This window comes from Ambystoma mexicanum, chromosome 4p (genome assembly GCF_040938575.1).
Source record: "Ambystoma mexicanum isolate Mex_15411 chromosome 4p, UKY_AmexF1_1, whole genome shotgun sequence".
Taxonomy (NCBI): Eukaryota; Metazoa; Chordata; class Amphibia; order Caudata; family Ambystomatidae; genus Ambystoma; species Ambystoma mexicanum.
Genome location: NC_090927.1, coordinates 1170119849 through 1170141997, shown reverse-complemented (window position 1 = coordinate 1170141997; position 22149 = coordinate 1170119849). Strand labels below are relative to the sequence as shown.

At 44.8% G+C, this 22149-nt stretch overlaps 1 protein-coding gene across 4 annotated transcripts in view; it reads right to left on the bottom strand.

Moving 5' to 3' along the window:
- The window catches only part of HIVEP2 (HIVEP zinc finger 2), a 532634-nt gene that overhangs the window by 35529 nt on the left and 474956 nt on the right, over positions 1-22149 (bottom strand). For all 4 annotated transcript variants that reach the window (XM_069606805.1, XM_069606804.1, XM_069606807.1 and 1 more), the window contains 3 exons: positions 20524-20699; positions 7487-7588; positions 5731-6629 (listed from right to left, as the gene is read on the bottom strand). In XM_069606805.1, coding sequence (XP_069462906.1) covers positions 5731-6629; positions 7487-7588; positions 20524-20699 — 1177 coding nt within the window. The remainder of the gene's footprint in view (positions 1-5730; positions 6630-7486; positions 7589-20523; positions 20700-22149) is intronic.

Genomic DNA, 22149 nt, shown 5'->3' with positions numbered 1-22149 from the left:
TCATAATTTTGTACTCGTTTAAAAGGCAGTCCTAATTGTAACTGACGATGAAAGAACATAGAACCGTTGTTAGGGGAGGAAAGGGGCTAAGTATTTTAGATGACGTTTTAGTTAGTGCTGTGTGAGGACTAAAGCTAGGGAAGGCAATGTAATCCTAAACTCAGACCGTTCTCTTTAAAAAAATACCCTTTGAACACTAATCGCTGAGCTGTGCCATCGAGGCCGGTCACCCAGTGGAGGGGAAGCATCTTTTTTTTTAACCTTTTCAGTTATGTGCAGACTAGAGACATTTTGGAATTCGACAAAATGTCTCAAGGTGAATTCAGTGCCCAGAACCTATTGAACATAAACTTGATAGCTCAGCGAGTTAGGCACTTGCGGTTGAAAGCTGTGGTCAGCTTGGAGTCCACAGGTGTTAATGCAGGCAGGGCTGACAAAGCATTTCAACCTCTCTAGTGGATACAGGGAGTACTGTTGCGATGAGCAATACTACTTCTTTTTACTGTGCTATGGACCAGCCACAACTATAATAGCGAGTACGAAATAAATAAACAAACCAGTAGCTATTATTACACTGATACTCTCCAAGCTCCACGTGTTGCTGAGGAATAGGCATCTGGCCTGACTGCTGTTCATCTTTTCATTAAGCGCAGTAAGTAGGTCTACTCGCAGCTCTCCCGGGCCCATAAAAACATGCATCGATAATGCATGCAAACACCACAGGCAGCAGAGGTTCATTGACCATGCAGTGCGGGAAAATGTGGTTTGAAACTACAACACTTGAATCTGTAGAGTGCTATCTTGCACTCAAGGGCAGTAATTACAATGTTGGCTGTCTGGCCTTGTTCCGAAGAGATCGAAAAGAGGGAGGGCAGAGGTTATGGCACGACTTACTTATACATTCAAATTGTCAACTTGATTGCTATTCGCCTATTCTTAACGGTGTTCAGTTAAAATACCACTCGGTGGCAATGGAGTCAAAGGGTGCAGTGGACAAGCAGGTGCAAGCACCTTGTCCAACTCCACGCCTCAAGGGCCGGATTCCTGCTGTATTTTAAGGATATCTCTCATTAATATTAATGAGAAAAAAATTGCATAGATTTTGAATGATTGTATGCAAATGTATCTCATGACTGTTAATGATGGGGTATCCTGAAAATCCAACATGCTTCCGGCCCTTGATGCCTGGAGTTGGCCAACACTGCATCGGTGCAGTAGGATTAGTAGGTCCCCATTGGAGGAAGACTCTGTAGATCAGGAGAACATTAATGATCTGCCTGTACAACTGGACCAGGCAGCGGATCAGAAAATGGCAGGCACGTGGGGTCGATCCAAGCAACTGCACACCAGAGAAATATTTTTTTCTCCAAAATGACACATGCCAAGTGTATGCAAAGTATATGGCAACCTTGCTCATCACTTGACCACGAGTTTGTCATAATTTTACATATAGGTGTAAAAGCCTCGTTTCGTGAAGCATGTTACTGCCCGGACCCACCTTCCTCAGAGAGCCACCAACAGTTTCACCGCAGCGGAAGGCCAGGCAGTAGGGTCAACCAGGCAAGATAATATTGGACTAGCACCTACAGTGCATTTGTAGGATTATATCTGAAATGGCAGCCTGGATTCAAGATTTTGTGCTAAAATAGCCAAGGAAAATGTATTCCTCTCTGTTGATTGGCCATGGGCAAGTTACCATTTGTGAGCAGGGTCGCTGATTTCCTTAACTGCCCAAAAGTGTTTTACAGATGAGTGAGGTTAGTGGCATATGATGAGTGAGGTTAGTGGCATATGATGAGTGAGGTTAGTGGCATATGATGAGTGAGGTTAGTGGCATATGATGAGTGAGGTTAGTGGCATATGATGAGTGAGGTTAGTGGCATATGATGAGTGAGGTTAGTGGCATATGATGAGTGAGGTTAGTGGCATATGGTGAGTGAGGTTAGTGGCATATGGTGAGTGAGGTTAGTGGCATATGGTGAGTGAGGTTAGTGGCATAGGATGAGTGAGGTTAGTGGCATAGGATGAGTGAGGTTAGTGGCATATGATGAGTGAGGTTAGTGGCATATGATGAGTGAGGTTAGTGGCATATGAGCAGATACAGATGCAAGGCTCTGCGGGACAAAAGACTTGCGGGCACACACCATTTGCATAAAATTTGACATTACAGAAAATGATGCCACAGAGGGTGATATGAGTCTTTGATACTCAAGAGGATCATGGGAAATTAAATTACAAGAAACTTTCATGAGGCGGCAAATGTACTTGGTTATATGCTATATATGAATGGTCACTATTATTATTAGTATACTTATTTTATGTATGGAGCAACACCACAAGAGAGGATTTGTCTGAATAGCGAGGGCTGTGCTAGGTCAATTCTAATTTTGGCAGATAAGGCATGGTGAGAAAATGATCTTCCAAACATCACACACTTGGGTTCAGGGGTGGACCGAGATCTGAAATCTGTGTGCTACTTCGGTACTTGAAAATATACCTTCCCTGCTTTGGTTGGTGGACATATCTGTTTTTTTACCTATCAAGAATACTCTGTTTTAAAGAAATAATTTGAAAAGTTCATAAATCATACTAAAACCATCTTGACAGATATATAAATAAAGAGTATTTGTATTTAGTTTATTTACATTGCACGCCTGGCCCGGGGTTATGACTTTAACAACCAGGAACAAAGCAGCGTGAAGCTAAAAAATGACCTCGGGGTATTGCAAATGTACTCCAAGAGTTGAACACTCAACAAAAGAATGGGATGAGGTCGCCTAGTTGCAGTCACATGCTGCATCTATGATGGGAAGAGAATTTGAAGAACAGAAAAAAGAAAAACACTTTTTGGTGTGTCAGAAAAGTAGACATGGAAATAAGGGAAACATTTTGAAAAGTTTTTCGAATGACACATTTGAATTGTCTTGGAATTAGGTACATATCTGGGTAGCTAATTGGAGCTGTGTTTGTGCTTTCATAATAAAAATGCCTCCATCACAGTTCTTACCACGCAAATGTTAAAATGTAATGTCGAAGAAAATGGTTACATCCATCAAGCATCGCTGATCCAGGGCTTCCCATTTAAAGGAGCTGTGTGATCACTGCGCCGCCGAAAATGGCGGAAAGAAAATGCTGAATAGAAAAACGGCGAGGCGCAGTGATCACATAGATCAGTTTTGTCTGCATCCCCCATGCCAGCTTCCCCTTTTCCTCCCTACTAACCTTTCGGCGGCACACCCCCCTCTATCCCTGCAGCGTTAGTTCCCTTTCACTAACGTGGGTCGGAACTGGCGTGGCAGAGTTATTTTTGCTTTTCTTTTACTTTATCGCCCCCTGCTATCCATGTAATAGAAGCGTGGGACACCCCGTAACCCCTGAGCCCATGACACCGAACTTGGAGAGCGGGGGAAAACCCGGCAACCCTGCTCCCCTTATTCGGTGTAATGGGATTTGGAATTTATTTTTCTGCCGAATGCACAGTACACGCACATTTGGCATTTTTTTATCGCCATTTTGGGCTGATACTCATTTAAATGCTCTACAGAAAACAAATGGAGCGTTAAGTACGTAAATATTTGCGAGGCCCCAGTGTTACTTGCATGCCTGTGTCTACTTGGCAACTGGGTAGGTGGCCAGGCGGAAGTGAGGTTCTCTTCAGAGCTTCATGTAGAGTGGTGAGAGCTGGCGGGGCCATGCAGGGGGAGGGGAGGTGGTTGGTGGAGGTGGAAGAACTGCATCCTGGAGGGGAGCAACCCCTTCTGTCTACATTCTCGAGGTCCGCTATGTAGGAGCGGGCAGCTGTCTGAGTGGGCCCTATTGACGCGGGTCCTGGACAACCACTCAGACTGCTCCTGCCTTGTGCCGGCCCTCCATAGATGATTCTGTGAGAGATACAGTTAGAGTAAGCAGCTATTTTGCTGATCCTACACATTTGGAGTTTAACCTTTCATGTCAGATATAAAGGTATATTCCCTTTGGTAAAACACAAATTATTTACATTTGTATTAAACTCGCATGCTCAGAGTGAAAATGTATTCACAACTGTTTGTATAAAAAATGTAACTTAATTTGTATCAAAGATGAATAAAACACACAATCTTAATGCAGATAAAATGAAAAGATATTTTTCTTGAAGCACAATAACAAATCTTTTCCCCATATACCATATGTTTTTAGTTTACAGAGGAACCTATCCAAAAGGCATGCTACAAAATAGAACATGAAAAAACATGTGTGACACATTAGCATGCAAATAATTTCAACACATAACATTAACAAAACTTGTTAACTATAGTTTTGGCATAGAATGTTCTATTTTCAATACGCTTGCTTTCTTCAGTACCTTACATTTTTTGGGGTGTTAGTCCTCAGCTCTGAAGCCAACCCTTGAACTTTATCCGTGGTATGGCTAAAGGGGTGAACCTTTGTAAACATATGTGTATCGGGACCTGGGTGTGCTTTATAATCATTCTGATTTATTGTGTGAAACCTTACTTTGCTGGTGTGTGGGTGGTTGGCAATACGTTAAGATGGTAGGAGTTATTTGAGACTCAAAGGCTGACAATTAATTTAGTCAAGATTCTCACCATGATTATGGCAGTGCTACATAGGGCAAACACTACTTACCAGTGATAGTATTTCCAGAGCTTGTATCCGTTTTAGTCAGATGCTATGTATAATCCACCATTTTGTTGATGGTTTGCATTTTTTCAAGTTGTGTACTGACAAGTAAAGACTGACATCAAAACGGGCACTTCCTGTAACATTATCCCTATATTATGCTATGAGGCTACCTACAATTTCCCTTCAATTCGGTCTCCCTCAGAATTTTTTAATGTTTGTTTTGAAGTAGTACTATGACTTTAATGTTTTAATTCACGCACTTTGTCAGAAGGGTGGTCAGTTTTGGAACCACAATGGTTCTTGCTTTGGTTGATTCAGTATACATTTGGTATGTATATAAGTGAGATGTATCGTTACATATATGCTTATTTTACCGTATTTATTGTTTTTACAGCTTTGCACTTTTGTTTACTCTTGCTCCTTACTGAAAATGGTTCACAAAAAAACAAATGTTCTTACTAAAACAGGCCAATGTGTTGTGATCTGCTTGACATTTGCCCAGTGAATATGGAAAAAACCTTACCCATGTGAAGAAACATACTCTGGCTCTCCATGCTGCTTCAACCTAACTTCACAGTATTGTGTATGACAGAAAACTGCCCATCAGGCTAATCACATAGCTTTTGGACTAACCAGATCAAAAAACCCTGTAGAACAAGACATCTAGGTCTCCACCCTTTTCACTTGTCTGTATTTGAAGGGCACCACTTTGTAATGGTGTTGGTCCTAGATTGCAAAATAATATATTTTCTATTATAGTTTACCAATATTATTCACCTGAGATTGAGGAAGCTCATAAACCCATTAAAAACACATCATGTTGAGGAAGCTCCAAGTATCTTAAAAGTTGACTTTCCCTCTCACGTTTTGACCAACATGCTGAGGAGTGATGATTTAATTGGAAATGAGCACTACATACATCTCCCACTCATTATCTCACTAATTTTTTATCTGTGAAATGATTAGGAACAGGAATCTGCAGTTTAGGAAAGGAGTGTGGATACTACTAGCACGTGTATTACTAGATACATATGTGAATAGCCTGCTTGTGATACAACAATGTTGAATGTATAGAAAACTAATTGAACATGCTGGCACAGAACTTACCACATTCCCCAGGGCTCCTAAGTCAGGCTGGAAATAGTGAACCTGGGGCATGCTTGGGTTATAGTACAACCCTCTTCTGGGTGATGCTGTTCTGCCACTGGCTATGTATCTCCTTTCTGTTCTTGGCGACAGATCCCTCCGACACGATAAGTCTTTCCCCGGGGACATAGGCCTGAGTGGTGACAAATGGCGTCTAGGAGAGACATCCCTGCGGGGTGATAATTCTCTACGCAATGCAGCTTCCTTCCTGGGTGACAGGTGCCTCATGGGTGAAACATCTCTCCTTGGTGATAAATGTCTCCTGGGGGACATGTCCCCACTTGGCATTAAGTACCTCTTTGGCGAATTATCTCTGCATGGCGAAGAATCACACCCAGGGGAGGACTGCAGGCTGGAGCAGGAGAAATCCCTGGGAGAGGAGCTGGTCTCCGAGAAATGCATGTACTCCTCATCCATGGAACTCGGTATGTCTAACCTGTCTTTTTCGTGCTCCAGGTCAGCACATTTGGCGTGCAAATACCTCTGATATTCCATGATCTGTGAATCCACATGCGAATCACCGGGTGTAAGAAGTGGGGTTACCTGAATACTTGGCAAAGTTGAGAGATAGCTCATCAAAGAGGAATGTCCCACTGGGCTTTCAGAGGAAGCCCTCTGAGACAAGGCAGCAGTCACGGACAAAGATGGGAACCTTGGCGGTTGTGGGCTAGTGCTTCTCGATCTGGTGCTTGGAGTCGAGTCTCCTTGATGCTCATCAAAGTCATCGTCGTCGTCGTCATCATCCTCGTTGTCGTCTCCATCATCACCGTCGGAGTCCTCAGCATCAGAGAATTGGTGATCCATTGAAATGCCTCGAACGCTGCCCTTTTCAGAGTCCTTCTGCATGTCTTCGATGTTTTCTGAAATATATATATGCATGAGTCAAAAAAGCAAATAATATGCGGTACAATTAAATCAATGTAATGTTAAAGTAAAGTAGTCTTGTAAAGCAAAGGAGACTGGCTATCCTGGCACAGAACACATGTGAAATATTAAAATGTATGTCACTTCCTGTGATGTTCTTGGATAGGGGTCGTAGAGCATGGGTTGTCCATGCTCTACGACCCCTACAATTTTGATTCAATGATACTACTCATATCCTAACTACAGAACAAGACCGGCAGCAATAATGACTTTGAATGAAATATAGGGCACTAACACATGTGCCATCACACCTGTCACCTCATTTCCCCCACCCAATAAGCCAAATTGGTTCCCAGCCTATCTCATCCGGCAGAGTGGGTGTGGCTAACATGGCTCAAATTGGCTTCTGAGCAGACCCGAAATAGAGACATCTAAAATGTATCCAGTACAGTTCTGTATGTCATATGTGCACACTACAATACACAGGTAGATACTGGTCATTCTGCCCCCCTTGTTTGCCTTCCTTTTCCCCAAATGGCTTTTCGCCTGATTAGAAGATGGGAGTTTGTTTTTTAACAAAACAATGACCTATATTTAATATGTGTGTCATTATTGAAGAGTTGGACCTTGAAAAGCCGTCTGCATATTTGCTGTTCTTTGTAGTTCAAGCAGATGCAAGAACTGGTCTGGTGCCCCCTCCCACAACCGTCCCAAGGCATCCCCGAAACACACATAAGCTGCATTGATAGACACACATCAGCCTCTGGAACAGGGAGGGATTGAGTGCAGGCAGAAGCATTGGCCGGCTCAAGAAGCGAGCGCCCGTTGGCCGGCTCAAAGTAACTTGACCTACCTGATTCCTCCGCGTCTGTATCATCAATGGATGTCATCGCCACCCCCAGCTCTAGGCACTTTTTCATATGTGCCTTTGACTTCATGTGTTTTGTTAGATTCCCTGTTGAGAGACAGAGATGAAGCTAATTAGCCGGCAGCGGAGAAAGAGGTCACCACGGATCGATTGCTTTAATCCTTTTTTTCTTTCCCCAACCTTCAAAGAGGGAGAGTAACTTAAAGAGGCTGGGATTCAGCAACATCAATGAAACAGCTCAGGAACTGCCATAGTACTGAGGTCAAACGGCGCGTGGGCAAGGGTTCCAACAATATATGGACGGACAATCTGAGGTCTGACTTGTTAGTTTGACTTAGAAATCGAAACATCAAAGGGCCCAATCGAGTTTACCGTTAGGATATCTTCCATGACTCGGGCCAGTTGCCCAGGGCATATACGCTGCGCAGCTCGCCCTGGAAACAATATGAAAGGCCAACAATTCCTGTCTGTGCAGTTTCGATTGGGCCTCCTCTTACAGCTTCCCTCAGAGGGGCAGGCCAGAACTGATGCCTCTGCCCTCTGCCTCCCTGCTGTCGCAGTTCGAGAGCGACCATGGGCTTGCATGATCCGTCTCCTTAGAGATCCACCAAGTCAAGTATAGTTTATTTCGGGGGAAAATCCCTAAAACTTTTTCAAAGGATGAAGAAAATGTATCATGGTGAATATTACATACAAATTATTCATTCACAGTAGAGGAGAAAATAGCTAAATAAATCTACCCACAAAATTTGTTGTCATTCTATAGCGTGCGTTCAATCAGTTCAGAACTTAAAGGCTGTCGTAAACCCAATAAAGTTATGCTATCATAATACAATTCATGACGTTTTCAATGACACCTTTACAGCACTCATTTCTCAAAGCTGAGCAATTTCTTTCTTCATGAAACATTTTGTAATATGATTAACCAATTTAAATAAATGCCATGCAAAGTTCGCAGTTACTGGATATTCACACTCTTCTTTGTAAGCCCTAAGACGTCATTTCCTTAAAATTGGGGTTAATAAAATGCTCCTTAGGTAGGAATACCATGTGAAAAAAAAGTGTTCAGCCGTCTCCACCCTGTTTCCAGTTGCGCAGCCTATGAGCGTAGGGTCAAATGTACTCTTTCCCCATATTGACCTTCTGCAGGAGCCGAAGCCTCGCGATTTCCATTCTATGTGGCTTTAGAGAGAGTCTATCTAAATACTGTAGGATCTCACTATGCTCCTCTGGCATCTGGAGTCATTACCATAAAATACTGCCTAACCGAGTTTGGACCGCAGGCCCTGGGTATAGGCTACACTCTCTTGATGGTTCATCACTAATCACTTGCACCCCTTGACTCGAATTAGGGCCCTGTTCTTAAACAGGGGTCAAATCGAGGGAACACGTGAGTGGACGGCGTCCGCCCCTCTTTAGGAGGGCGGATCCACTCCCCTGGATGTTTCTGGAATTTGGCTCCCTTCAATTGGTTTATTGAGCTTGTCCTGTTAAAAACAGGTGCTGAAGACAGGATTCGAACCAAGATCATCACTACTCGAGGCGAGCCCCAAGAACACATGCATGTCTGTTTACAGAATTTTAAATCTAAAAGGTGCACACCTTTTATACTTTGTCAACAAAATAATAAAAAAGGCTCCCCTTTTGTTTGTCTTAATCGTGTTTTCATAATTAATCTTCTGAGAGGCAAATGCGTATTCCCCCGACGCTTTATACCAATCGAATCAAATTTGGATATTTCACTTTAACATCTGTTCACTTCCTGTGAGGTCACTTGCCATTACTTATGTAAATATGAGTATCCCCACTTGTTTAGGACTTGTGCCCTGTTCTTAAACCATGCTTCGGGGTACCCTTGCCTCAAACCAAGTCTGGATAAAGTACGAGATGAAGGAGTCCTATCACTCGTGGGTAGGCAGCACTGCATGGGGACAAAGATGCGAAATTAGTTGACACTGCATGCAGAGGCATGTAGCGGAATAATTCAGCACCTCTATGCCACCGGGTTGTATGTGCGCTTTATAAATGAAATAAATAAATGCTCTTCGTAACTATGGCCTTTCCTTAATATTGTTTTCATTTCATGCCCACAGATTGTTATAGCTCCGGTGAGCCCTGTTAGCAGAATATTAGACACGCTCCCTAGTGTCCTGTCACAATGGATCCTTGTTCACATGTGGTTATAGAATTTTCTAGAATCAGCTACCATTCTTTATTCATTTATTAACTGATGTATTTGTTTTAGTTTTCCCTTTTTACTTCACCTTAGTGCCTTAGTTGTTATGTGTTTAGTTGTCTACTTGATAGCTCACATTTTAGTATATTATCTGTTACCTGTTATGTGTATTTACTACTAAGCACAGATCGGCCCAAATTGCCCACCCACAGTGTATTCTTGTCTACTTTTGGGCTCCATCCAGGCCCCATCTCATTCTCTCTTTCAGTGCCTGACTTTCCACGTCCGGTATCATACCGAAATACCACAGCCCATCACTGCGAAGCCCAAAATACTGAATTTTGAGAGCCCCATTTCACTATTTATTTATTTATTTATAATTATTATTTACTTTATTAATACCGTGTGTTTCAGTTTCAGATCAATCATATTTGTGATGTCCTCTTTGATGTCATGGGTGTTATGCTTAGCAGTGCACGGTGGTGGCAATAGTTATGGTTGCTTAGCTTACAATAACTGGCGAATTTCAGGGGATTTTCGGTTTTACTTGTAACCATAACGTCCCTTTAACAAAGTTTTTTCACTGAATTTGATAGGTTTTTAGTAGCGCAACTTAACCATAACGCCCCCTTAACAATGTTTTTTCATTGAATATATATATATATATATATATATATCTCAGTTGTTTTCCCTTTGTTCCTTCCGATGAGAATTTTGCTTTCATTTGCTCATTTCATGACTAAATGCTCCCTCAAAGATTTCTCTTGATCCGTTGTTAAGTGTAGGTATCAGTGTCGAAATGTCCACAAATATACTCTGTATGTATATGGGTCAAAAGCTATTGAGTGCCTAGGCAAAGCATTGGTAGGCTGTCTCTGTGTGTCATGTTCCTCCCAATAGCACCGGAACAGCTTCTTCCTTAGTTGATATCAGGCCTTTTCAGGGGGATGACGATACTTGTGTTTTTTTCGGGAACAATAGTGTCGAAATTAAAGTGCATCACTGTGGCTCGACAACAGTGATTTTCCTTTGTGTGTTCTGATTTTGACCAAATCTTTTTGTTGAGGGAAGAAAGAAAGAAAGAAAGAAAGAAAGAAAGAAAGAAAGAAAGAAAGAAAGAAAGAAAGAAAGAAAGAAAGAAAGAAAAAGCGTGAGAGAGAGAACGAGAGGAAGAGAGGGAGAGAGAAAAGAGCGAAAAGAAAGAAAGAAAGAAAGAGAGAAAGAAAGAAAGAAAGAAAGAAAGAAAGAAAGAAAGAAAGAAAGAAAGAAAGAAAGAAAGAAAGAAAGAAAGAAAGAAAGAAAGAAAGAAAGAAAGAAAGAAAGAAAGAAGCAATTGCATACGTACATACTCTAGTTTCTGTGGTACAGACACGTTCATGGTTTGGAGAGGCCTGCGATTCTGGAGGTGCAATGTATGCTCATTTTATGATTCAACTAATGAAGCCTCGTCGTGTCCTATCATACGGGCACTACCTGTAGCAGGCCCACCACAAGGCAAGGTAAGACTAAGCAATCAGCATCACCGGATACCATCGGGCAGGCAAGGATGACAGGTACATGTAATGCTTCCTGGCTGTTCCCCAGCACGTGCCAGAGACTCCAATGTGGCTACATTTTGTAATTGCTATTTCCATGGGTCCTGTTATTCTGTGTGGCTAGCATTTTGTTCAGTTGAACTACATTTTCTTTGGGGTGTTGAAATGATACTTTTGCCACAAACTCATTTTGAAAGTGATACCGTTCCAAGTGCGGGTGGAATATCTGGAGCGCGCACAGCAATCTGTGCGGGATGACATAATCATGCACTCTGCGCGGCTCAGCAGAGCAGAGCACTTTGGTTGAAGATGCAGCCATCATTATGTGGAAGGGGGAAAGACAATAAAAACCCATTTGCTACCAGACACTAACACAGTGATCCACATCCAGAAGTCATTGGGATCAAATGAAATGGCAGCTGAATCCAGCGGTATCCATCTGAAGACGGAACACCTCCCCGAAGCCGCCCCCCCGGCTGTGCAAAGTCCAGGCCAGACCTGCCTACATTTCTTAAACAAAAACCCAGAGATCTACGTCACCTGATGCCCCGCCCATATCCACACAAGACTCTGCCCACCTTCTCCGCCCACATGTTTAAAAACAAAACACTACCAAGTGAAGCCAAATATGGGTGGGATTTTAATGCAAAACTCCGCCCACGCTTACATGTGATTGGCCACAAGTGGATCTGTTGGTAGCCAAAAACACAGAGGCATGGGTGGAGTTGCTGGGGTTGCCGTAAATTCAAGAGATTCTACGCTCTTCCCCAGAGACCCGGGGAAGACTCCCAACCTTTATCAAAAACTCTGTAGAAAATGGGTTACAGAGATGTGCAGTTTCTGCCAAGTTATTGAATTAAAATATTTCCACATGGAGGGTCTCATGTGGCCGGTACCAGTCCCCCAAAACTCTTCAGTATAGCTCTGGTAGAACGTGGTTCCTGTGGAGCAGCACATGAGCAGTGACTTAGTCCACAGCACATGGACCAAAGTGAACAGAAAGTGAAAGCGGGATCCGGCCAGAGTCAGCCGCCCCAAGCCCATGAACCGCGCTCGAATACTTAAAAAAATAAAACAAACGCCAGCGACGGCAGCATTGCCTTTTACCGCGGCTTTGCCACTGGTGTGTAATGCACAATGCTTGCTACATGTACAGCTGATTCCTTTCATGGCGCATGTGGAGCCTGCAATTTTTGATAAGTGGGAAGCATGAGATCAACATGCCCGAAAGGACTTGAGCACTCATGCCGAGGAAACCTGTTCCTGCGACGTTTGTACCTTTGCTAAGATTGAGCTGACTCTGTCAGCTGACGAGGTGTCAGTGGAAGTCGTGGTCTTCAGGCGTGCCCCTAGAAACAGCATTTGTTGAGATTACATCATAGATTACTTCTCGTAGTTGAGAGAGGAACCTAACAATTGTAGACAGCTTGGTCGTTGTGTGTTCTAGTCCTTGTTTGAGGGAAGTTTCCGTGATTATCCAGTGAGTAAATGCGGATTCCCAACTTCCTAAGGTTTGCCGTAGATGGGGCAAGGCATTTCAGAAACATCTTTGAGGCGGACTTGAGGCCAAAGGGGAGGACCGTGAATTGAAAGTGGTGGCAGGCCAATACAAAGCTTAGGAATTTGCGATAACAGTTGTGAATGAGGATGTGGGAATAGGCATCCTCCATGTCTAGGTGCAATAGAAAGCTTTGCTTCGTAAGCTGCCTGACAATATTTGTAGCAGGACCACGTGAAGCAACTGAAAGCTGAGGAATTTGTTGAGGTATTGTAGGTCGAGGATGGGTCTCTACCTAATATGACTTTTTTTGCACTAGGAAATCATGTGAGCAGATGCCCTGATTCCACAGGTAGTGAGGCACTTGCTCTGTAGCTCTTTTGGACAGGACCCACAGCACCTTAAGTGTAAGTGAATGAAGATGGGTTTTCCGGTTTGCTGCCAGGGAGGCTCCTAGGTTGCCTTTGAACAAACTCGAGGGTGAGGCCCTGGTCTACAAACAAAAGCACAAATGTGTCCATTGTTTTCAGTTTCAATCGATGCTGGGGTGAAGTCAGGTGCCCTTTCATGGTCAACGGATCCATCAATGCTTTTTGCGTGGTGTGGCTCAAAGATGTGCCTGTCGTCGAGAGTTTCATAGATGGTGTCACCGTAGCGGATTTCATGGATGGGGTGGACGGTTTGTGCACCGAGGAGGCAGTGTCAGGCATGCATGGCATACCAGGGCTTGTAAGTGCGCGATTGGAAAAAAGCTTCCTTCACCGTTTTCCCACAGTGGGATCACACCTCATGGGATCTCAACCTCTTGCAAGAGGGAACAGCACTGGGGGTCTGCTGGGAGGCAGTGAAGCACAGATCATCAGTGAAGCAGAATCCAAGGCCAGAGAGCCTTGCCAAGCCAAAAATCTCTTGTAACTATCTTTAAGCGTGTGATTTGACAAAGATTGGCAAATGGAGCAGGAATCCAGATTACCATTTGGTTACAGGCAACAGGGACATTCTGATGTCTATACTCCTCATGAATGTCCCTATTTTTACAGGTAGAACACGTCTTGAATGGCTCTTTTAGACCATAGAGTCAGTTATGATGAGGGGAAGAAGGGACACTTCACTGGGCTCATCCCTGGAGGAACACAGATGAATTTATGTCCTCTGCTGGGGAGCACAAACTCTGTGCAGGAACTTCTAAATCGCACAATAGTAAAGTACTTATCTGTAGCTTTCAAACGATGTGAAAAGTAAAGCTGAGTGTTGAAGATGCTTGAAGAAAACATTGCATGAAGTGCGAACTTTGAAGAGGACTCAAAACTCTAAACGTGTGTTAAAGAATCTGATGATGGCCTCCAGGAGCATGATTAAAGGTGGCAATGCCTATTAGCTGAAGAGCAAATGACCCAAAACAACACTAAGAGAACACTACAGTGAATGCAGTTTTTTAAATTTCTATGAAACTGCTTAATGTTGCAGAGGATTCCCAGCCTGACGATGAGGAATTTTCAAACAGTAGGTGAAACTATGAAAGATCCAATGCTGGAGAACATCTTCACTGCTCTATGCTGCCATCTCCAACAACCTCTCACTCGTCAACTCCAAACTCCCTGTATGTGTTTGGCTCCTCTATAACGAAATCGCTCTAGTGCTCACAAGCTAGGTTTGCTCAATAAAACACATATAAAAAATAAAAAATGGTACAACGGGATTGTCTGGTTGGAGTCTGCTGCGACCGGTGTAGTGCTGCCGTGGCAGAGGCACCAACACAGACGGAGCATATCTCGGGGAGATAGCTCAGGGGCAATACGCTCACTTGGAAACAAGACGACGTGGAGCAACACAGGTTCGATCCCGGGTCTGCGCTTAGAAACCTCTGGGTATTAAGCGTGTTATAAATAACCAATAACATAACATATTGGTGGCTCATTTGCCATTTTGGACTCGCAGTACCATGGCTTCCAAACACAGAGAGAACCGCCCACGTATAAGCTTTCCTGCTTCTCTGGCAGTAGTATGCGGACTGCTGCAGTAGTCCTCTGAACGCTTGTAAACTGGTCAGTCAATCCAAGATATGGATTATAAGATTTGCACCACAACGTAGCTGCAGGATAGGTCTTTTATCAACAGAAAAGCTCCTTAAAGGGGAACAAATATGCAGGATCGACTGTGGCAGCCCCCTACCAAAGGACCAGGCCTGATGAGGTAAGCCAAGGGATTCCCTGCACACTCCTTTAAGATAGAGTGTGGCAAGCAATAACTGTGATCTTAGGTCTGCCATTTCAGCAGGGAGAGCCTCCACCTTTAAAGTCGGTGTAAACATTTGTATCACTCTAGACAAAGTCATTTTGCCAACCACTGCCCTGGCGATGTGACATTAATTTGAGTTTTTTATGTAGAACCAAAGCGCTAGGAGAAGTGGCTTCAGGGAGCATGGCGAAAAAAAGGGAGTACAGAAGCAAGATTTAAATATATATATATATATGTTGCTGGTAGGACCAATACGGTGTCCCTCTCTCCCGCTTACCCCTGTGAGTAGTTGCCCCTCAGACGACTACCTATCATTGAGTCCCTGCCCCTCTCGCTGGGTCTGCCTTTAGGGGATTGGACACAGTAACTGAGAAAGGACACGCCAGCACTAGCACTCATCTGCATGGAACCCTAAGTAACACGCCATTCCGTGTTGCCTTTGAAGTAGGTCCTACAACCCGAAATCTGCAATAAAATGCTCCAGACTACAAGCAAATGTATCTGGCATGAGAGCATGGCGAAGCAGCATTTATTAAAAAAAAGAAAAATGCAAAAGAAAGCTCACAGCAGAGAGCTTCCCAAACGCACAGAGCGCCGCAAACGCCCCCCGCTGACAGTGGAGGCCGGAGAAGCTGCACGGCAGGGCAGAGTCACACCCAAAGGTCCGACGCTCGCTCTGACTTCAATTAATAAGGAGCCGCTGCACCGCCTCGCTTGGACGTCTCTGTTCTTCTCCTGACTGATGTGTGCGCGAGCGTGAGGTATCGGGTCTCTATCCATAATGAATGGGGCTGTGGGCGAGAGGCTCGCCAGGGACTCTTTGGAGGCCCTCCATTATTCATCAGCGTGAAACCGAGCCACGGGAGGGGCCGACCAAAGCACTCTCCTTCAGCCCATGCAGGCCCGGGCGCTCCCCACCCCCGAAGCAAAGGCCTCCTCCCTGAAGTGCACACATGATGTCACCGGCATCCACCTGCACCCCGAGCCTATTGCTCCCCAGAACAATAGCCAGGGTTTTGCAGCTTTCCCCACAGGGAAAAAGCTCTCTCTGTGAGCAATGAAGGCTTTTCAGGGTTGTCCAACTTCAGGCCTCAAGGGCCGGGATCCTGACAGGTTTTCAGGATATCCCTCATTAATATTCATGAGGAAAAAAATTGTATCCATTTAGAATCATTGTATGCACATTTATTCCATGAATATTAATGAAGGCTATCCTAAAAACCCGACATGGATCTGGCTTTTCGAGGCCTGGAGTTGGACAACAATGCTTTAGGTCTTTCCATAAACCAATACAAACACAACCTCGAAACAAACAGTGCTGCCAAAGATTAAGCAAGGGGGGATTGGTCGGAGGGGCTGCACAAGGTGGGATTGGTGGATGTTGTAATAGAGTGGGACTGCATTAAGGACAAGGGAGCTGCATGTGGAGCAGGGAGGAAGAGGAGGGCTGAGGAAACGGAAAGCCATGAGAAACAAAGTGGGTTGCAAACGTATGAGGCTCTGTGTCGCGCTTTCGAGCCGTGTATAGCAAGCCCATGTAGTGATCCGCCGACAGCTGCCAAGAGTGGCAGCTAAACCCCAGGTTGGCTGCAACAACCAGTGATGAAAGGGTTATCCCGCACGTGCACGTCAGCACTGCAGCCGTGAGCGAGGGTCCAACACGCCGGCAGAAATTAGGCGTGCTCCCGGGAGCAGGCAGTCGGATGCAATAAACGGACGTGGGCACAGCGCAGGTCAGTGGTCGTATGGCCTGTGGTTTTAGGAGTAACATCTGCAAAGTGTGTGTGTGTGTGTTCGCGACTCTATCGCTCACAGAAGTGCTGGGCCCGGTCGGAGACAGTTGGCTGCTAATGGAGTTACAAAAGGAGTCTTTCCTTGAAAAGCCCCTGTATGGCTTAGCTAGGCAGAGGAGACGGTTTTATGGAGTCCTCCTTCCAGAACAAAGCTTTGAAATAACGAGCGTTTACAGCAGCCACCCAGAGGGACAGAAAAGGAAAAGATACAGACTTGCTTTGCAGAAGCAACAGTGAAGGCCGGCTCTTGGCACCACTCGCATGGTCTGGAAGCAAAGATCTTGGCTATGATACATCACCAGTAAGCCATAGAAATCCACAGCAAACTTTCCTGGCACCAACAACAGACAATGGCCTCTGTGTGATAGGAGTGGATTCGGAGAGACTGATTGGGCCTAGACATTATGAATGTGTCCAGCAAAGGTGCACATTTGTTTTGCCTGTAGTGGCAGCTTGTAAATCTTTTAATTTGAGTGGTGTAAATATTTCCCACAAATATGGCATAGCGACCGAGCCCAGCGAGGGAGCGCAAAACAACAAACGGGAGTCCGGAGGAACCACCCCCCCCTCTAGGCCCCTCCCCCCTCCCCAGAGAGGTTTTGGGTCAAAATTGTGCATTATACAGCACACTTTCTTTGGGGTAAAACGCCGGTTTTCAATTGGTTTTGTAGGGTACCTCAATTCCAAAAATGCAATGCATACAAGTCGCCAACAGTGCATAAGAGCATGTCCCAACGCATGTTCATAATGCCTTCGCCCACAATATATATCAGTACAAACTAATTTTCACACTGTCTGTGCCCATACATTCTAACGCTGGCTGCACCAAAATATGCCAGAATTCCTGGCAACAAATACGCCCCAACCTTGCATGACCCATTGCACATGCACGGCTGGGGTATGAGCTGCCACGCAGAAACCACATTTCCCCTTGACAGTTCAAGCCAGCCCAGGAGCGCTCGCAGCTGAGGGAGCGCTCCTTGGCCGGTGCAGCTCGTCTATGGGAGAGGCTTGGTGGGTCGACCCCCGCCCCCATCGCTCGTTAAAGACGAGTCATCTCTGCAGTTCAGGCCACCCAGACCAATATGTCAATCAAAACAAATGGATGTTTATGGTTTACTTATGTATACAGTGGTTGGGATGGGGGTATGGCTCAGGCATTTCCACCTGTGACGTTTTGTGTTTTTTCTTTACAGTAATAGGCACAAAGTGCCTCCGCTGCTCAACAGTCAGAAACCACTTGGCACTACTACCATGATGCTATGCGTGGTCAGGATCTTTTCAAACCAGAAAACTTTGAAACCCTATGCCAACCTGGATTTACAGCACAGAGGCACACCTTTAGCAAAGCCCTAAGCAGTTGGATTTTCTCTGCCACTCAGTCATGGCCCCTTCTGCCAAAGCCAGAGTGTTTCCTCCTCTCAAACTCCAATCACATCACTCAAGGGAGCATCCGATGCCCTCTCATGATAGCTCGACCGACACGCTCTGTGCCCTTTGCTGTGAGAGGTTACCTTACATCGCAGGAAGCCAATTCTCGCACATTGAATTATTTTTCTCCCCATTGCTGATACACCGAAAAGAAATGTAACTGCAAATCTCCTCTCTCTCATCGTGGTGGCAACGCCAAATGATGAGGTTAAACCATACCCATTATGTCCGAGTAGTTCTTGCCCTGCAGTGTAGACACTAAAAGTAATGCACGTTGCAAAGTGATGTACCTTTCTGTGTCTACGCCTATGTGCTCTTGCATGCTTCATAGTCGCAGCATTAGTAGTGCAGAGTATTTAATACTTTAGTTGAACAAGGAATCATTCATGGCAGCAGGGTTCAAACCTTAACACCCTTGCCCTACTTTTTATTGTCTCTATCCACATGGCAAGCAAGGGGTGCCCAATGCACATTTAACATGTAATAACATCCCACACTCTGAAAATTGAACTAAAGGTCTTTCATAAGTGGAATTGTACATGTGAGAGTATCCAGCGTGTGCTGAAACACTGCGCTCTATTTCTAAGTTTGTATTCTTTCTACGCACATTTAAACAGAGGATTTATAGTGTAGTGTTTTGAACACTGAAGTTGAAAAATGGGTCAGTCATGCGAGCTTGGTCAAACCTCTCCACCAATGTTCACCCATAAATGGCAAGGCAGTGCAGCATTTCTTTGGTTTATTTTTAAGCAACGTGCTCGCCTTGGAAGCAAGACGACACAGCGGAACCCAGGTTCGATCCCCGGATACACACTTGGAAACCTCTGGGTATATCATGAGTAACACCCCTAAAAAGGCCTGTAGCTTTGTATTAAGTTCTGCAGGTTTGGTCGTTGCCAGATGCAAGCCTAGCACTTTTCAAACAATAAGCAAAAAAACTCTTGTCCACACCTCTATCTGGGATAGGCAAAGTAGAAGAACAGGCTTCTCAGATATACCTGAATCGAGGAAAGCAAACGGTAATCTTACTTCGATGTATGAAGAAAGCCCAACTGCTGCTGTCCACGCTATCGACATAGCAGTAGGTAGTCTTTCTACCATGTCCACTGCAGGTTGGCGTTAAGAGATCATTCTTTTAAACAGGCATACAAACATCAATCCCTTGGGGAACCTGCCCTCCCACCGAGGGCTTTAAAAATGAAAAATGAAAACAACATGCCCTAAGTGACCGACAAACGTTTGCATGTTACCCAGGAATTCTGGGTGTTTCCTGCATATATTCAAGGGTATCTCAAAAATACATTTCTCCCAGGCCTATGTGTTAATGCAAGGACAAAGACACAATCACTACAACAACTGTTACCTAATGTATACATCTATTAGCACACTGTGTAATGGCATGGCTCATGTCATACTGCAGTCAGGCACAACCCCCTTCTCTTCCAGATAAATCCCTTTCAGTCTCATATCGAGAAAATAGCTGCCTGCATCAACTCCATCACTGAGACAGACATTAACTACTGGTGCACAGGCATGCATTAACCTTAGCGAGAGTCTATGCAGTGACACATGTCACATTGTTCATCCTCACAACACATTGAAATCTTACATCACAGGCACTGGGGACTACTCAGTTCCTCGCCCACCATCTGTCCTCTCCTGGTTCTGTTCTTTTACCTTCCATGCCCCTGACAACTAAAATTCCTTACCCCCTGAAATGAAGAACTTTACTTTGGCTCAGGCCTTCAAGACTGCTCTAAAAAAGCACCGCCTATCCTTTGAGGGAGCACCTGAAATGTACCATGTCTATGCACTGCCAATGCTCTGCGCTGAGTGGTCCACTACCATGCACCAGCCATACAGTCAGGAGCACTGCTACTTCTCAAACGTGATCCTATGTATGATGCCCTGAGTGACAGTAATATCTTTGCTCATGTCAGATGTGATTTCACGTGTGATGTAGTGGATGCCCTCACAGACACCGAACAGAGTTAATATTGCCTGGCTACCTTGACTGGCATATTTTCGGAATTATTGAGGTTTTGAATTGCAACATGCATGTCTCATTGACTAGGCTGACCCCCGAACCACATTTGCAGAGAGAGAGAGAGTGCTTCAGTTGTTCCAACTTGGACTGAAACATATCTCTGCTGAAAGGTAAAGGGCAGCCTTATTTTTTATTTATTTATTTATTCACATTTATAGAGCGCGCAACAGGCCGGAGGACTGAAAGATGGAATACCATATTTTCACAGTCTGACTTTCCATCAATATTCCTGAACAATCTTGGCCAATAGTGCTGAAGTACTGAAGAGTAAAGGCAAATCACTGCTGATAGAGGGGTACTGTACCTTTTGTTTTGAAGGCAAAGTTGCACAGCTTGCAGACATAAGGCCGGACGTCGGTGTGAGTGCGGATATGCTTCTTTAGCATGCTTGGTTTCTTGCAGCGGATGCCACATTCTTCACAGATGTACTTCCCTCGACCACGCCCCCGAACATAGATGTAGTCTTCATTTGATTTGAAGCTGTCAGAGCAAGATAAAGAAGACCCATTGAAACACCTAAGTGGACATGCCAAATGACAAGCGAATGGGACCTTATTGGGGAATGCCAATTAGCAGGCATTGTAGGAGGGTACAGCATCTGAGACAACTTACAAGGAATTCATGTACTGCTTACCACAACACCGAAACACAATTGAATGCCTCATTTAATTACATTGATGTTTGCTGTGGGACAAGCATCTAGACAACATTGAATGAGGGTTAATGAAGGTGTTATGCTTTTCTTTAAATTGAGTCAGAACTCGTCACTAGGTCCTCTGGGAAGGAAGGCTTGTTGAATATTTCATCCTAAATGTTGAAGGGGGACGTACAAGTGAAAAACACTGCATTACCCCTCCACATTAACCTCCCAAGCACATGATTTGTTTCTTCCTTGTTGTGACAATGATACGCTACCCAGCAATTAAACTGTGAGCCCTTACCACTCGCCAACATGCTGGCACAGCAGGGCCTTGTCCAGATACCTCCAGCGACTGTGATTGTGGGCCCTGGCTGAGCCCATCTTAGTCCATGACGGGCCAGTCTCAGTGTAGGAATAAAGCACAACGTATAGTGGGTGCATTGGCATAGAGCTCTGTACGCTGACCTCATCACGGGTCTGACCATAGTGTACCGGCTTCTCCAATCTACCATGGTATACCTTTAATCAATCATTAAAATCCTATGCCTATGGTGGGAGATGGGCCTCACGCTTTCACGTCATATCGGCTGTGGTACATCCTCCACATTCTGTTATTGTTATTGCCACTCGGACCCATTAATGTGCTACAATATACAGTGGGCACGGCCGAATGCTTGGACCACTGCCTATGGCCGAAGGCCATGGCCAGTGGCAGATGAGTGTTGTAAATTATACAGTGGGCTGCGACCAAGTCCATGGCTAGGGGTCCGTTAGTCTTTGAAAATATACAGTGAGCATGTCCGAAGGACGTGGACACTAGCCATGGCTTAAAGCCATGGCTATTGCCCATTAATTTGTTATAGTATACATGGGGGATGGCCGAAAGGTCGTGATCACTGGCCATGGATGAAGGCCATGGCTAGTGCAGTGTCGCCCCCAGAAATTTTCCCGTAGGGGCACCTGGTGAAGTCACTGGGGGTGGTACATTCATTGACCGCTATGAGGCACAGGCGGGCTGGTGGGGGGGGGGCATAATATTTAGAAGGATAGCCGTGGACACACTTGCCCCTACCTGGCGGCACCACTGGGCTAGTGACCCATTAATGTGGTAAAATATATGGTGGGCATGGCAGAAAGCTGTGGCCACTGGCCTTGGCTATAGGACATGGCTAGTGGCCCCTTAATGTGTTAAAATATACAATGTCAGACCCGAAAAGGTGGCCATTTTCATTTTACTGCAAAAGGACCTTGCCTGCAAAGGCTACACCCAGGTCAGTCAAGATGAAAACC